Below are 16,917 nucleotides of genomic sequence, written 5' to 3'. Positions count from 1 at the left end.
ACTGACCACCACGTTGTCACATTGTCATGTGATGAAACCTCAGGCAACATATCCAACCAGAGCTGGCAGCCTGGGTGACTCACCAACTAGCTCGAGTCACCCTGAGACTATGAATTGTATATTGTCCATCTTGAATTTTGAGCCTAAAGCAACATAGAGCAGGATCTTAGGAAGCAGAGGAGATAAGATGTGTGACCTCATAACCTACAGTACCTTGTTATGATCTCACTTCTTATTGTCTACCTGTACATTTCCTCTGTAGCAGTTTCACCTTATTCTGAATTCTGTTGTTGTTTACTTTTTATTCCTCTATAGACTGTGTAATGATCTGATCTCTATGAACAGTATGCAAGACAAGCTTTTCACTTTATCTCAGTACATGTGGCAAAAGTAAATCAATTTCAATTCCAATTCCAAGAGTTTAGAAAGACTTCCAGCTGTGCACTGTCACACTTAGCACAATGCCTTACAGATGTTCAACTCTCACCGCTGTCTGTAAGGAGTTTGCATGTTCTCTCCGAGACCACGTGGGTTTCCTTCGGATGCTCTGGTTTCCCCCCACATTACGAAGATGTACTGGTTAGAGTTAGTAGGCCATGGCCACGCTATGTTGGCAGCAGAAGCGCGGCAACACTGGCGGGCTGCCCCCGCCACATCCTTGGTCACTATTGGTCATTGATACAAATTATGTTTTTCACTGTATGTTTTGATGTACAAGTGATAAATAAAGCTAATTTTAACTTAACCAGGGAATAATCTGTGCTTTGGAATTGATGCAGAACTATCAGTCTGAAACTAATTTTGCGCTGGTCCTAAAGCAGTGTTTCCTATTCCACAGGGATCTACGGCGCAGAGGTTGAAGAGAAACTAATGAACCACCTCCTGAACCCCGAGAGATATAATAAGCTGATCCGACCAGCTAAGAACAACTCTGAGCTTGTCGCTATTGTCTTCCAGCTCTCACTGGCACAGCTCATCAATGTGGTAAACCAACCCAACCTTAATCCTGCACAGATCAACGTTGACGTAGCATTTGTGGGACGTTTATTTATTTGTTTTAAGAATTTATTTATTGAAATACAGTGTGGAATAGGCCCTTGCAGCCATTTGTGCCACCCTGCCCGGCAATCCCCCAGTTTAATCCCAGCCTAAACACAGGATAATTTATGATGCCAATTACTTTACTAATTGGTATGCCTTTGGTCTGTGGGTGGAAACTGGAGCACCTGGAGAAAACCCCTGTGGTCACAGGGAGAACGGCCAAACTCCTTACAGGCAGTGGCGAGAATTGAACACAGGTTGCCTGTACTGTAAAGCATGTGCTTCAGTGACATCTGAAGGAATATTATCAAAAAAAATATATTATGTGCATGAGGAGATAGTACAATGGGCCAGTATGAACCAGATCATGAAGGATCTCACCAATCCTGCTAATGGACTGTTTACCCCACTCCCGGCCAGGAAGTATCCACGCCGGGACAGGTAGACTCAAAGACAGTTACTTACCCAAAGTCATCAGGCTGATCAACACCCCCACCCATTAACTCACCCCACCAGCCCCACCACCACTACATCCACATCAGCCACTCCTCCCTATAGCCCCTCAGCACCCTCCATTCCCCATGAATTGCCATACTGCTTACCTCCAGACACAGTCACTGTCCTGTTGTGTTTTCATAGGCCCTGCTGCTACCGAGAAGAGATTCTGTTGGCAGGAGTATCTTTATCACTTTATCATTTCCTGTCAGAGCCACCTTCTGTTCAGATATTCCTGTACCCAGCATCACCTTATGTATATACAATCAGCCTTTGTATCTCAGCTAATCTTATATATATATATATATATATATATATATATATACGGCCACACTCCAACAATTATTTATACAGTTTGCTTTATAGGATTGAGTTTATATTTATGTTATGTTTTTGTTTGCATTTTTATGATGTTCTTTATGTTTATTGTGATTTTTTTTATGCTGCATCAGATTCAGATGAACAATCATTTCATTCTCCTTTACACTTGTATACCAAAGAATGACAATAAACAATCTTGGATCTTAAATCTCGAAAGCTCAGTCAAAGAAATAAATTTCACAGTGGAAAGAGAGTGCGGAGGTTTGAGGAGCCAAGATCCTGGGAGTGGGAGACGCGGCCACCAGTGTTAGAACAAAGAAGACTGGCGAAGGTTAGAAATTTAGGGGATTCATGAAGAGCACACACAAAATGCTGGAGGCACTCAGCAAGTCAGGCAGTATAAATGGATAGGAATAAACAGTCAAAGTTTCAGGCTGAGACCCTCCATCAGGACTGGAAAGGAAGGGGCTGGAGCTTCAGGCGATTATTGTATCTAGTTTGAGCACAGAACCAGCCCTGTCTAGGAGATGTACCTCTTCTACACTGATTAGGACTAGTTTATTTGCATAAACACTCGTGTGCAATACTTATTTGCAGTTCACAGAGGAAACAGAGTACATGGTTATAATAAACACAACCATAAATCCAGCGATGATGGCAAAACAGAGCAGTGCATTGACCGTAATGCAATCAGGGGAGTGCAAAATGAAATGGTGAAGTGACGCTAACGGGAAAGGTAGAGCAAGGAGTCCGAGAACGTGGCAGCACCACTGGGAAGGGGATGGGAAAGAGGGGATCTGTCCCGGAGTTGGAGAGCAGTGGGGAAGAAGCTGTTCCTGAGTCTGGTTGTCTGGGTTTCCAAACGCCCATTTCTTCTTCCTGATAGAAGAAGAGGGAAGAGGAACTGGCCTGGGTGGTGGGAGTCCTTGACAGTACTGTTAGTCTTTCTGAAGCAATGCATGGTGAAGATGAAGAGGATGGGAGGAAGTGATGAGCTGGGCAGAGTTTACCACTCTCTGCAGGTTCTGTAGTCCCAGAGCAGAGTAGTTTATGAACAGGCTGAGATGCCTGGCTTTGCCAAGGCAAACACAGAAGGGCAACAGACACTGCCCATATGTTGGGTGTAATTACCCTGTAGAAGTTATTCCCGAGGTTGTAATGATATAGACTGTGTGAACTATAATAAACGGTTCAGCATAATTAAACCAATTCCCAGGGTTTAGTCTCAAGGTGTTGTAGACTCAGCCAATTCTATCATGGGCACAGCCCTTCCCACCAAGAATATCTTCAAAAGGTGGTGCCTCAAGAAGCCGCCATCTATCATTAATGACCCTCACCATCTGGGACATGCCCTCTTCTCACTACCATCACCAGGGAGCAGGTACGGAACCTAGAGACATATTCAACACAACCTCTTTGCATTGACGATCAGACATTCAAACAGTTTATAAACCCATGAACCTCTTTTGCACTATTTATTATTACATACTGTGGAACACCGAACACCACAGCAAAGTACTGGCCCCTCAGCCCACAATGTTATACTGACCATTTAACCCAGTCAAAAATCAATTTAACCTTTTCTTCCTACGTAATGCTCCATTTTTCTATCACCCATGTGCCTACCTAAGAATTTCTTGAATGTTCCTACCATTTCTGCCTCTACTGCCACCCCTGGCAGAGTGTTCCACACACTCACCACTCTCTGTGTAAAAATATACCCTCTGACATCCTCCCTGTACTCCCTCCAATCACCTTAACATTTTTTGCCCTCTTATTAGCCATTTCCACCCTGGGGAAAATGTCTCTGCCTGTCCACTCGATCTACGCCTCTTATCATCTTATACACATCGATCAAGTCACCTCTCATCCTCCTTCGCTCCAAAGAGAAAGGGATTAGGCCAATCAGCCCATCAAGTCTACTCTGCCATTCCTCATGGGTTCACTATCCCCCTCAACCCCATCCTCCTGCCTTCTCACCAGAACATTTGATGCCCTTTCTAATCAAGAACCTATCAACCTCCACTTTAAAATATCCAATGACCTGGCCCCCACAGCCGTCTGTGGCAGTGAACTTCATAGATTCAGCACCCTCTGGATAAACATCTTTTTAGACTGCACTGTGCTATTGTAGGGAGCACAGTGCTTGAGAACTTCCTGTCCTGTATCTCAGAGGACTTAGGACAAGGGCCAGTGGGAGAGTCTGTTCCAGCCGTTGGCTCCGGTCAAGCTGCTCCTCACAGACACCAGCAGCACAGCCAAGGTAACAGAGAGCCAAACTGTGAGGAAAGATTCCTCCCTAGTGCGGACTGAAATAAAATGGAGGTCTCCAAGACAAAATAGTGTTAGCCTAGTAACGGGGTTATTTTGAGAAAATAAAGAGACCACAAGTCTACAGCATTGAGAGTAGATCATGATCAAAACACGGTTGTCCGGGAAGGTGTAGGTACAAAAGGGCTTTATCGTGGGGAAGTACAGTACTGCAGTAAGATGTTTTGAAGGGTAAAAATGGGGGCATTTTCTTTGTGCAGCATGGAAACTAGTCTCCTATGGTCCACTCTCATCTCCTGTCTGATTCTGTCTGCTTTACCTTTCGTGCCCACCTGGCTTTACTATCACCTTCCAGCTATCCTCCTTCCCCCTTGCCCACATTTTTATTCTGGCATCTTCCCCCTTCCTTTTTTAGACCCTAAGAAAGATCTCAGCCTGAAACATTCATCTCCATAGATACTGCCTGACTTGTTGAGTTCCTCCAGCATTTTGTGTGTGTTGCTATGAGGGGTGATTGATAAGTTCGTGGCCTAAGGGAGAAGGAGTCAATTTTAGAAAACCTAGCACATTTACTTTTCAACATAGTCCCCTCCGACATTTACATACTTAGTCCAGCAGTCGTGGAGCACACGGATCTTAAACCTCAAGAAAGTGTCCACAGCAGGGGTGATTGATAAGTTCATGGCCTAAGGTAGAAGGAGCTGAGTTGTACAGCTCTCATTACATGCACGTGCAGGTCAACTCTTTGAGTGACTATGCAGAAAGTTTGAAGTTAATAACTCATCTTCTTCTACCTTAGGCCATGAAATCAATCACCCTGATGAGTTATTAACTTCAAACTTTCTGCACAATCACTCAAAGAGTTGAACTGCACGTGCATGGAACGAATAACTCATCTCCTTCTACCCTAGGCCACAAACTTATCAATCACCCCAATGCGTTATTAACTGATGAGTTATTAACTTCAAACTTTCTGCATTATTAGTTTGTATTAGTTTGTTCTCTGTACTGCTATCTCATTAACTATTTGTTTTTCTTTCCATATTGCATGTTTCTTATAACTCTAATAAAGTGATTTCTTGTGCACAGTGACTCTGTTTTTTACCAGTACATTTGAGAATACTTGCTGAATCAAAAAAGAACAAGGAACGAGTTTTAAAATGTTGTCTTTACACATGGGAAGCTTCCTGAACCCATCTGGAGTCAGATGGGGCTGCACCCCCTTTCCCTGCCCTGCTGGTGTTAAGCAAGATTGTCTTGTTTCATGTATAAACCCTCATGCTAGTTCTCTGATCTCTCCCTTCTGCCTTTAGAACGAACGCGAACAGGTAATGACGACGAATGTTTGGTTAAAACAGGTGAGTGACCCTCCACGTTTTCCGGAATTTGGGAATGACCGTGCTGAGCAAGCCAAGGTGGTCACTTCCGCTCGTGTGCTTTGTTGCAGGAGTGGGTGGACTACCGGCTCAGGTGGAACCCGGATGAGTTTGAAGGGATCAGCAAGCTAAGGATCAATTCCAAGCTTATCTGGCTCCCAGACATCGTACTGTATAACAAGTAAGCTCAACGCCTGGCACTTCCAAGAATACAGTGCTTCGAGGGTCCTGTGGGGAGGTGGTTGGGGTCTAAATCTCCGAGGATAGCAGAGGCTGAACGTAGACCTGAGAACATTATAAGATTGTGAGAGGCATGGATAAGGTCAGCAAGTAGAATCATTTCTTCCAGGGTGGAAATGTCAGAAGACATGCATTTAAGATGGGGGGGGGGGGGCAAGTTTAAAGGAGAAGTTGGGGTGCCACGCTAGCGTAGCAGTTATCATGATGCTGTTACAGCTTAGAGTTTCGGAGTTCAGAATTCGATTCTGGCGCCGTCTGTTAGGAGTTTGTACATTCTCCCCACCACCACGTGGGTTTCCTCGCACTGTCCAACAACATACAGGTTAGTAAGTTAGTAAGTCATTGTATATTTATGTCCTGTGGTTAGGCTAGGGTTAAATAGGTGGGTTGCCGGGTGGGATGTCTCGTTAGGCAAGAGGGTCCTGTTCCTTGTTGTATCTCCAAGCACAATTAGAATAAATGTGCAGGACAATTTCTTTTTATGAAGTTAAGTGCCTGCAGCTGGTTTCCAGGGAGCGTGGTCTTTGATAAGATAACGGCGTTTAAGAGGCTGTTCGAAAGGCACATGGTTCCGGTTCAAATTCTGATTTGAAATGTGTCATTTGCATTAGTAACCAAGGATGTGCTGGGGGCAGGGATTAGAGGGATATAGGTCATGTATAGGCAGAAGAGAATTAATTGTTTTAATTCAGCATCGATCCAGCACAGACATTGTGGGCAGAATGGCCTGTTTCTCTACTGTACTATTCTATGTCCAAAGAAATTCGAATGCTGAGGCTTTATCAGGCATTTGTCAGACCCCACTTGGAGTAATTTGAACTGTTTTGGGATCCCTGTCTCAGAAAGGGTTTGTGGGCATTGGGAGGGGTCCGGAGAAGATTCACAATAATGATCCCGGGAATTAAAGCGTTAATGTATGAGGAGAATTTGACGGCTCTGGGCCTGTACTCATGGAGGTTTCGAAGAATCAGGATGAATCTCAGTGAAGCCTATTGAATATTGAAAACCCCAGAGTGAGTGAATGTGAAGATTTCCTATGGTGGGGGATTGTAGGACCAGAGGACTCAGCCACGGAATAGAGAGATGTCCCTTTAGAACTGGGATGAGGAGGAACTTCTTGTTAGCCAGAGAGTGGTGAATTTGTGGAATTCGTTGCCACAGATGGCCGTGGAGGCCAAGTCATTGGGTATATTTACAGCGGAAGTTGTCAACTTTTTGGTAAAGAGTGTGTCATAGGTTTCAGGGAGAAAGCCGGAGAATAGGGTTGAGTGGGGAAATAAATCAGCCATGATGGAAAGGTGGAGCAGACCCGATGAGCTGAATGGCTTAATTATGCTCCTATCTCTTACGAATTTATAGACTCAATACAAATACTGTGGGCAAAACGGCCAGTGCCTGGACTGTACTGTCCTGTGTTCAAAGAGATCAAAAGAGATGTGACAGAGTAGGAACAGAAGGTTCCAGTGGGGGCATGAGCAGAATCAGGTTTATTATCACTGGCATGTGACATGAAATTTGTTAACTTAGCAGCAGCAGTTCAATGCAATACATAGTCCAGAAGAGAAAAAAATAAAATAGAAAATAATAATAAATAAAATAAAAAAATAATAATATAACTGAACAAGTAAATCAATTACACATATATTGAATAGATTAAAAATGCAAAAAACAGAAAAACTGTATATTAAAAAAAGTGAGGTGGCGTCCAAGGGTTCAATGTCCATTTAGGAAGTGGATGGGAGAGGGGAAAAAGCTGTTCCTGCATCACTGAGTGTGTCCCTTCAGGCTTCTGTACCTCCTACCCAATGGTAACAGTGAGAAAAGGGCATGCCCTGGGTGCTGGAGGTCCTTAATAATGGACATTGCCTTTCTGAGACACCACTCCCTAAAGATGTCCCGGGTACTTTGTAGGCTAGTACCCAAGTTGGAGCTGACTAGATTTACAACCTTCTGCAGCTTCTTTTGGTCCTGTGCAGTAGCCAACCCATGCCAGACAGTGATGCAGCCTGTCAGAATGTTCTCCATGGTACATCTAGAGAAGTTTTTGAGTGTATTTGTTAACATGCCAAATCTCTTTAAACTCCTAATGAAGTATAGCCTCTGTCTTGCCTTCTTTATGACTACATCAATGTATTGGGACCAGGTTAGATCCTCAGAGATCTTGACACCCAGAAACTTGAAGCTGCTCACTCTCTCTACTTTTGATCCCTCTATGAGGATTGGTGTGTGTTCCTTCCTCTTATCCTTCCTGAAGTCCACAATCAGCTCTTTCGTCTTACTGACGTTGAGTGCCAGATTGTTGCTGTGGGACTACTCCACTAGTTGGCATATCTCACTCCTGTACACCCTCTCGTCACCACCTGAGATTCTGGTGGTGTAGCAATGGCCCTCTGGTATTGCAAATTATTTAGGACAAAGGAGTGTAACTGCTCGATTTAGCATAAAAGCCTTCGAGCTGAGTGAACTATTAGGGTTTGGCAATGCTGCAGAATTGGATAGTGACAACAACCTGCAATGGGAGCAGACTGGGTGAATGAGATTTGAATGATTGCAGATGTGAAGCCTAGGGTAAGCAGGAGGAGGAGAGATGTCCATCATTATAACCACATCGTATTAAGTTTAATTACTCCTTGGGTAATGTGGTGAATGTAGGAATTTTGCACAAATTGTACTGTGATTAGCATCTAGCGCACTGATGCAAAAATCCTCAATTCCGATGTTTTAAAAAGGCACTGAACTAGTTAAAGTAAACCTGGTTTCTGTTGGAAAATCACTAGAGCAGGGGTTCCCAACCTGGGGTCCACGGACCCTTTGGTTAACGGTAGGGGTCCATGGCATAAAAAAGGTTGGGAACCCCTGCACCAGAGGAACATTTATTACCATACACTTTTTTAGACCATAAGACATAGGAGCAGAATTAGGCCATTTTGTCCATCGAGTCTGCTGTACCATTCCATCATGGCTGATTTATTATCCCTCTCAAGCCCATTCTCCTGCTTCCTCCCCGTAAACTTTGACACTCTTAATAAATAAGAACCCATCAATTTCCTCTTTAACTATACCCAATGACTTGGCCTCCACAGTTTTCTGTAGCAATGAATTCCACAGATTCACCACTCTCTGCTTAAAGAAATTCTTCCACATCTCTGTTCTAAATGAATGTCCCTCTGTTTTGAGGCTGTGCCCTCTGGTCTTAGACTCCCCCACTATAGGAAACATCCTTAATGTGTCATATACCTACATCAAGTAAATATCCCCCCCACAACTCCATTATGTCCCATTCCTTCTTTTTTCATTTCTGCAAATCTTTCTCTCATTACAGTGCAGATGGCACCTACGAGATCTCCCTGTACACCAATGCCATTATTTGGAGCAACGGGAGCATCTACTGGCTGCCACCGGCCATCTACAAGAGCGCGTGCAAGATCGAAGTGAAACATTTCCCCTTCGACCAGCAGAACTGCACCATGAAATTCAGGTCCTGGACCTACGACCACACAGAAATAGACCTCATCACCAAAACCGACAGTGCAAGCATGGACGATTTCACGCCCAGCGGGGAGTGGGACATCGTGTCACTTCCAGGTAGAAGGAACACAAACCCAATGGACCCAGCGTATGTTGACGTGACGTACGATTTCATCATTAAGAGGAAACCCCTCTTTTACACCATCAACCTGATAATACCCTGTATACTGATAACCTCGTTAGCCATTCTGGTGTTTTACCTGCCGTCAGACTGCGGCGAGAAAATGACTTTGTGTATTTCAGTGTTACTGGCTCTCACTGTGTTTCTGTTGTTGATCTCTAAGATTGTCCCGCCAACCTCCTTAGATGTTCCACTAATCGGGAAGTACCTCATGTTCACTATGGTCCTGGTGACATTTTCTATAGTGACCAGTGTCTGCGTGCTGAACATTCACCACCGCTCCCCCAGCACGCACACCATGCCCCAATGGGTGAAGATCATGTTCCTGGAGAGGCTTCCAACCCTGCTGTTTATTAAAAGACCTCAGAATAACTGCAATAAACAAAAGTCAACCCAGCACAGGAAGAACAATCTCTCCACTGCTCACACAAATCCAGAAGAGAATGCCAAACACTCAGCCTTCTTTATGAACCCAACGCCTTCCAAAGTCTATGACCTGAATGTGATAGAGGCACCCGACGGATTTAGTTGCCGTCAAGACTTGAGACTAAGAACTTCTTCAAAACTTTCCCTGGAGCTGCAGGAAGCCATCGACGGGGTGAAATTCATTGCAGACCATGTGAAAACTGACGATGAGAATCAGAGCGTAAGTGTGGCTTTATTAGAACTGAAGTGGACATATTGCTTTTAACGTCATCTCAATTAGCCCAGTCTCCTTCTGGAGTCACACAGTTGGGTAGAAAGTCCAGCTTAGTGCTTCTCTTCTACATAATGCTGAGGTCACACCTGCCCCATTGAGGGGGCAAAAGATTCCTTAGCAAGGGAGCACCCCTAATATGCAGGAAGGATGTAGCAACACTAGATAGTGGGCAGAAGAATACTTCATTTTCACTGAAATGTAGAAGACTGAGGGAGAGAGATAAACAGAAAGGAAGAGATACTCTGAAATCGGAAAGAATATTTTTGGACCCCTTATCTGAGAAAAGATGTGCTGGCATTGGAGAGGCCCACGAGAAACCTCTCCAGTAATGAAAGGGTTAATGCAGGAAGAGCATTTGATGGCTCTCCGCTTGTAGTCGCTGGAATTTAGAAGAACGAGAGAGAATCTCATTTAAACCTATCAAAATATTGAAAACCTTAGATAAAGTAGTGCGGAGAGGATGTTTCTTATAGCGAGGAGTCCAGAACCAGAGGGCACGGCCTCAGAATAGAGGGGATTCCCAACCTTTTTAAAGTCATGGACCAGTACCGTTAGCAAAGGGTCTATGGTTAGGAACCCCTGGAATAGTGGTACATTCATTTAAAACAGAGGTGAGGAGAATTCTTGTAGCCAGAGGATCTGCAGAATTCATTGCCAGATCATTGGGTATATTTTTTAGCAGGAGTTGATAGATTCTTGATTAGTCACGGTGTTAAAAGTTACAGGAGGAGGCAGGAGTATGAGATAATAAATCAGTTATGATGAAATAATGGATCAGACTCGATGGACTGAATGGCTTAATTCTGCTCCTCTGTCTAATCGTCTTATGGTGTTAATGTTGTAATGAACATACAGGGTGCCCTAGCAATGCACTAGTTCCAAAAGGTTCTGTGGTTGAGACCAACACAGACAGTTCAGGTAATATAATTGTTGAATCACAGCTCCTGTGACCTGAGTTCATTCCCGAACTCTGCCACTCTCTCTGAGGAGTCTGCACATTCTCTCTGTGGCCTTGTGAGTTTCCCCTGGGTGCTCCAGTTTCCTGCTAAAATACCCAGGTTGGTGGCCACAGTATATTATTGCTACAGTGTGAGTGAGGTCTGGGGACGAGGGCTGATGGGAGAGCAAAGCTGAATTAGACCATAAGATATAGAAGCAATATTGGGCCATTCAGCCCATCAAGTCTGTTCTACCTTTCCATCATGGCTGATTTATTATCCCTCTCAACCCCATTCTCCCCACAATCTTTGGCGTCTCTACTAATCAAGAACCTATCAACCTCCACTTTAAATATACTCAGTGACTTGGTCTCCACAGCCATATATTACAATAAATTCCGCAGATTCGCCCTCCTCGTCTCTGTTCTAATGGGGAATCCTTCCCTTCTGAGTTGAGCCCGCTGATCACCGAGTCCCCCACTTTGCAAAGTGGGATGAATATGAGCAGATAATTGGTAATTGGTATGAACTTGATAGGCTGAAGGACTTGTTTCTGTGCTGCATGTCTCTCTATGATACACCAGAAGGTTTTGGTTTCAGTCCCAGGCTGACTGCAGATCATGAGACAATTGCAGCACGACAATTAACTTTCATCTCCTTCTACCGCCAGGATGGTCAGCAGCAGACGCTGCTGATTTAAGATAATTGGCTGATGGAACATACAATCTATCAGAGTGCAGGATGCAGATTCAGCACCAGATTTAGTAAGGAATTGGATAAATATGACAATTGAAGCACACACCGGGAGCCAACAGTTGATGACTAGAACCGAATGGTTTTCTCAAAGTTCAAAGTAAATTTATTATCAAAGTAGATATATGAATCAGATATATTATCACTGACATGTGTTGTGGAGCAACAATACAGTGCAATAAATTATTATAAGTTACAACAGGAAATATATATCAAAATACATAAGTAGTGCGAAAAGGGTGCAAAAAATGAGGCAATGTTCATGTGTATTGGGCCAAATCTGATTGTGGAGGGGAAAGAGCTATTCCTGAAACATCGAGTGTGGGTCTTCTGCGGCCCATTACATGAAGGATGTGGACCAGTTTCATGGCCCATTCAAAAATCTGATGCTGGAGGGGAAGAAGCTGTTCCAAAAACATTGGGTGTTTATCTTCAATGCCCCATTGCAGGAAATCTGTGGAGGTTAGAAGCGGGTGCAGAAGAGGTTTACCAGGATGCTGCCTGGATTCGGGGGTATGGGAGGGTTGGACAAATTTGGATTTCTTTCCTCTGGAGCTTCAAAGGCTGAAGGGAGACCTGGTAGAAATGTATCTTTCTCCCAGGGCTGTCGAACAGCTCGAACGTGAGAGAGGGGAAAGTTTAAAGGAGATGTGTGGGGTGAGGTTTATACACAAAGAGTGTTAGGTGCTTAGAACAGTGTTGCCAGGGATAGTAGTGGAATCAGGTAGCAAGGATCAACATAATTCAACATATATATTTACATGTATTAGGGATTTGCTATGGTGATCAGGACACGGCATGCAACAAATAAACAATAACAGTCAACAATTAGAAAGAGTAAAGAATTATATAAAATATAAAGTTAGAGGTTAAAGTGCAGGTATAGAGTCAAATGTGAATAAACTCATAAATACCAGCATGTGTCTACATTATTAAAAAGTAGTTGGAAGTGTTAACAGTGCAGTGATAGATGGGGGGGGGGAAGGAATGGGGCTAACTGGAATGGTTAATAGTGGTAATGAAATATCATGATTGTGGTTGTCAAGAGGCAGCAGATATGCAGGGAAAGGAGGGATAGGGACCAACTGCAGGCGGAAGGGATGAGTTTAATTTGACTTTGCTCCTGTCCTGTACTATATTCCATATTCACTGAGCTGGCAAAGACTCTATGGGCCAAATGGCTTCATTTCTTACTATAACAATGCAACAATCCTCTAAATAGAATGGAGGTCAGTTTTTCCAGTGTATCTGACCAACCCAGGCATCAACGATTTCTTCTCATGCTGCACACATGGTCATAGTAAGGAGTGAGGCTCAGCTACACATTGCAAGCTCCTCCACCAGACCCCTACCCAGCCCCGAGCCTGAGATTGGTCACCGAGTGTTGGACCAGAGCGCAGGTGAAGATAAGGACATGATGAAACTGAAATAAAATGCTGGAAACTCTCAAGAGTCAGGCAGTATCTGAGGGGAGCCAAGGAATGGGGGGTGCTGAGGTCGAGGTTGGATCAGCCCATCACTGAGGGGTAGAGCAGGCTCAAGAACACACTAGGCCACTCGGCCCCTCAAGCCTACCCTGTTTTTCAATGTGATCACCACTTACCTATGTTGGCCTCAACTCCTCTTCTTCGCTAGTTCCCATAATCTTCAGTTCTCGGTAGAGATCGTAAACAGCACCAAATTTCTTGGTGTTCACCTGACGGAGAATCTCACCTGGTCCCTCAACACCAGCTCAATAGCAAAGAAAGCCCAGCAGCGTCTCTACTTTTTGTGAAGGCTGAGGAAAGTCCATCTCCTACCCCCCATCCTCATCACATTCTACAGGGGTTGTATTGAGAGCATCCTGAGCAACCGCACCAAAGCCTGGTTTGGAAATTGCACCATCTCGGATTGCAAGACCCTGCAGCGGATAGTGAGGTCAGCTGAGAAGATCATCGGGGTCTCTCTTCCCGCCATTACGGACATTTACACTACACGCTGCATCTGCAAAGGAAACAGCATTATGAAGGACCCTATACACCCCTCATACAATCTCTTCTCCCTCCTGCCATCTGGGAAAAGGCTCCAAAGTATTCGGGCTCTCATGACCAGACTATGTAACAGTTTCTTCCCCCAAGCTACCAGACTCCTCAATACCCGAAGCCTGGACTGACACCTTGCCCTACTGTCCTGCTTATTATTTATTGTAATGCCTGTACCATTTTTTGTGCACTTTATGCAGTCCAGTGTAGGTCTGTAGTCTAGTGTAGCTTTCTCTGGGTTTTTTTTATTACATAGTTCAGTCTAGTTTTTGTACTGTGTCATGGTCCTGAAAAACATTGTCTCATTTTTACTATGCACTGTACCAGTGGTTATGGTCGAAATGACAATAAAAGTTAACTTGACTTGACAAAGAGCCAGTTGGCTTCTCCTGCTCCTGTTTGGTATGATCTGATTCTCTATTTAAGTCAAGGTCACCTGTTACCGTATAAGTACTTTCATTGGGGCATTAAGTAACTGTAAACACAAGAACATCTGAAAGTGCTGGAAATCCAAAACAATACACACAAAATGCTGGAGAAACTCAGCAGGCCAGGCTATGGAAATGAAGAAAGGTCTCGGCCTGAAACTCGACTGTTTATTCATTTTCATAGCTGCTGCTTGACCTGCTGAGTAAAGATCAGAAAACCTTCAGACATAGGAGCAGAATTAAGCTATTCGGCCCATAGCGTCTGCTCTGCCATTCCATCATGGCTGAGTTATTACCCCTCTCATTGTTCTGTGATGTTCCTGGAACTTGTGATGACTTTACTAATCAAGAACCTAACAACTCCACTTTAAATATTGACTTGGCCTCCACAGCAGAAAGATTGGGATAGTTTCTGACCTCAGCCGATTTATAAAGAAGTATATTAAACTCTCAAGGCCAGAGAAATACATTTGTTATACGTCTATAATACAAGTTAAAATTAACATCAACCTGAAACTTCCCTTCCCTTCCAGGTAAATGAAGACTGGAAGTACGTAGCGATGGTAGTGGACCGGCTGTTCCTCTGGATTTTCATTGTGGTTTGCATTTTGGGGACAGTTGGATTATTTCTGCAACCGTTCTGCCAACCACACCACCACTGAGAACAGGTGCATCCTCCCTCTGCACGTGGACTTTCCTGTTCACCGAATTTTTAATCCACTGACTGTTTTTCACAAGGAAGGCAGAGCATTCAATAATTGCCCAGCTGCCCCAAAGATCCATAAAACCATAAAACACAGAAGCTGAACTAGGCTATTTGGTCCATTGAGTCTGTTCCGCAAAGTCCTTCTGAATGTCTTCGCTACATACCTACCCTTATAAAGCTGCGTTATATTGAGGCATTATGTATGACTTGTAACATTAGCTTTAATAGCTGGCTTCTATTAATCAAGTATGACTTTGGTTTGATACAAAGTATTTTTGATTATTTGACTTTATAATATCCTTTCAATTTTTGAAAGTTGCACTGTTCTAAATAAACTGTAAGACTGCAGCATGTTTGCTGCACATCTCCTTTACTGTGTTGGAAAGGAAGGATCCCAAGATTCATAAATACAGTCATACGACACAAAAACATGGAGGTTATGTAACATCTCCATGATCTGGATGACAGAATTGAAAGCTTCCTGGCCAAATTCGAGATCAATACGAAAAGAGGAGGAGGGGTAGGTAGAGTTGAAGAGTCTGCCAAAGCACTTAAACAGAATAGTAGAATGAGCAAAGAAGTGGCAGATGGAAAACAGTGTAGGAACATATACTTTGGTAGAAGCAATAAAGGTATGGTCTATTTTCTAAACGGGGAGAAAATTCAGAAATCAGAGGTGCAAAGGGACTTGGGGGATTTGCAGTTTAAGTTGGTAGTACGGAAGACAAATACAATGGTTGCATTCATTTTGAGATGGCTGGAAGGATCTAATGCTGAGGCTTTATGAGGCACTGGTCTGAATGCGCGTGGAATACCCTGAGCAGTTTTGGGCTCCATATCTAAGAAAAGATGTGCTGGCATTGCAGAGGTTCCAAAAGAGTTTCCTGAGAATTATCCCAGAAATGAAAGGGTTAACGTATGAGAGATGTTTCATGGGTCTGGGTCTGTACTCAATGGAGTTTAGAAGACTGAGGGGAGATCTCACTGAAACTTATCAAATACTGAAGTGCTTAGGCAGAGTGGACGGGGAGAGGATGCTTCCAATAGTGGGGAGTCTAGAACCTGAGGACACAGCCTCAGAATACAAGGATGTCTCTTTAGAACAGAGATGAGGAGGAATTTCTTCAGCTAAAGGGTGGTGAATTGGTGGAATTCATTGTCACATACAGCTGTGGAGGCCAAGTCATTGAGTATATTTAAAGTAGAAGTTGATAGGTTCTTAATTATTAAGAATAGCAAAGATTACAAGAAGAAGGCAAGAGAATGGTGGAATCATAAATCAGCCATGATGGAATGATGGGATTCAATGTGGCAAATGGACTGGAAGACCTAATTCTGCTCCTGTGTCTTCTAGTCTTATAGTCTTATGCTTAACCAGGGTAGAACTCCAACTGTGGACAATTCACTTCAGCAAAGGCCCAATGCATGGGGTAGTTCTAGAGCTGAGGGAGGTTAGAGTGGAGAATCCAGGCATGGTCTCCCTGGAGCTCTGGAGGATGGGAGGAGTTAGATGGAAGTAGACAGTGTAGAGTTGCCCAGTCAGAAACAAGAGAAAATCTGCAGGTGCTGGAACTCCAAGCAACACACACAAAATTCTGGAGGAATTCAGCAGGCCAAGCAGAAAAAGTACAGTCGATGTTTCAGGTTGAGACCATTCAGCAGGACTGGAGAAAAAAAAGATGAGTAGATTTAAAAGGTTGTGGGAGGGGAGAAGGAAACTCTCTCACCGTATCTCCTCACCTACCCATCACCTCCCTCTGGTGCTCCTCCTCCATTTTCTTTCTTCCATGGCCTTCTGTTCTCTCCTATCAGATTTCCCTTCTCCTGCCCTGTTTGTCCTTCACCAATCAACTTCCCAACTCTTTACTTCATCCCTCCCCCTCCTGGTTTCACCCATCACCTGGTGTTCTCCCTCCCCTCCCCCCACCTTTTAACTCCACTCCTCATCTTTTTTCTCCAGACCTGCTGTAGGGTCTCG

The 16,917-nt window shown here is 43.9% G+C and overlaps 1 protein-coding gene across 1 annotated transcript; it reads left to right on the top strand.

Moving 5' to 3' along the window:
- The first annotated feature begins 828 nt into the window (after positions 1-828).
- LOC132378857 (neuronal acetylcholine receptor subunit beta-4-like) lies at positions 829-14,895 on the top strand. Its single transcript, XM_059946108.1, has 5 exons — positions 829-984; positions 5,442-5,486; positions 5,576-5,685; positions 9,067-10,039; positions 14,767-14,895. The coding sequence occupies exons 1-5, from the start codon at positions 871-873 to the stop codon at positions 14,893-14,895; spliced, it is 1,371 nt and encodes a 456-aa protein (XP_059802091.1). The 5' UTR covers positions 829-870.
- The last annotated feature ends 2,022 nt before the right edge of the window (positions 14,896-16,917 follow it).

This window comes from Hypanus sabinus, chromosome 21 (assembly GCF_030144855.1).
Source record: "Hypanus sabinus isolate sHypSab1 chromosome 21, sHypSab1.hap1, whole genome shotgun sequence".
In the NCBI taxonomy this organism is placed as follows: Eukaryota; Metazoa; Chordata; class Chondrichthyes; order Myliobatiformes; family Dasyatidae; genus Hypanus; species Hypanus sabinus.
Note: the sequence above shows the minus strand (reverse complement) of the source record. Positions and strands in the feature narration are given on the sequence as shown.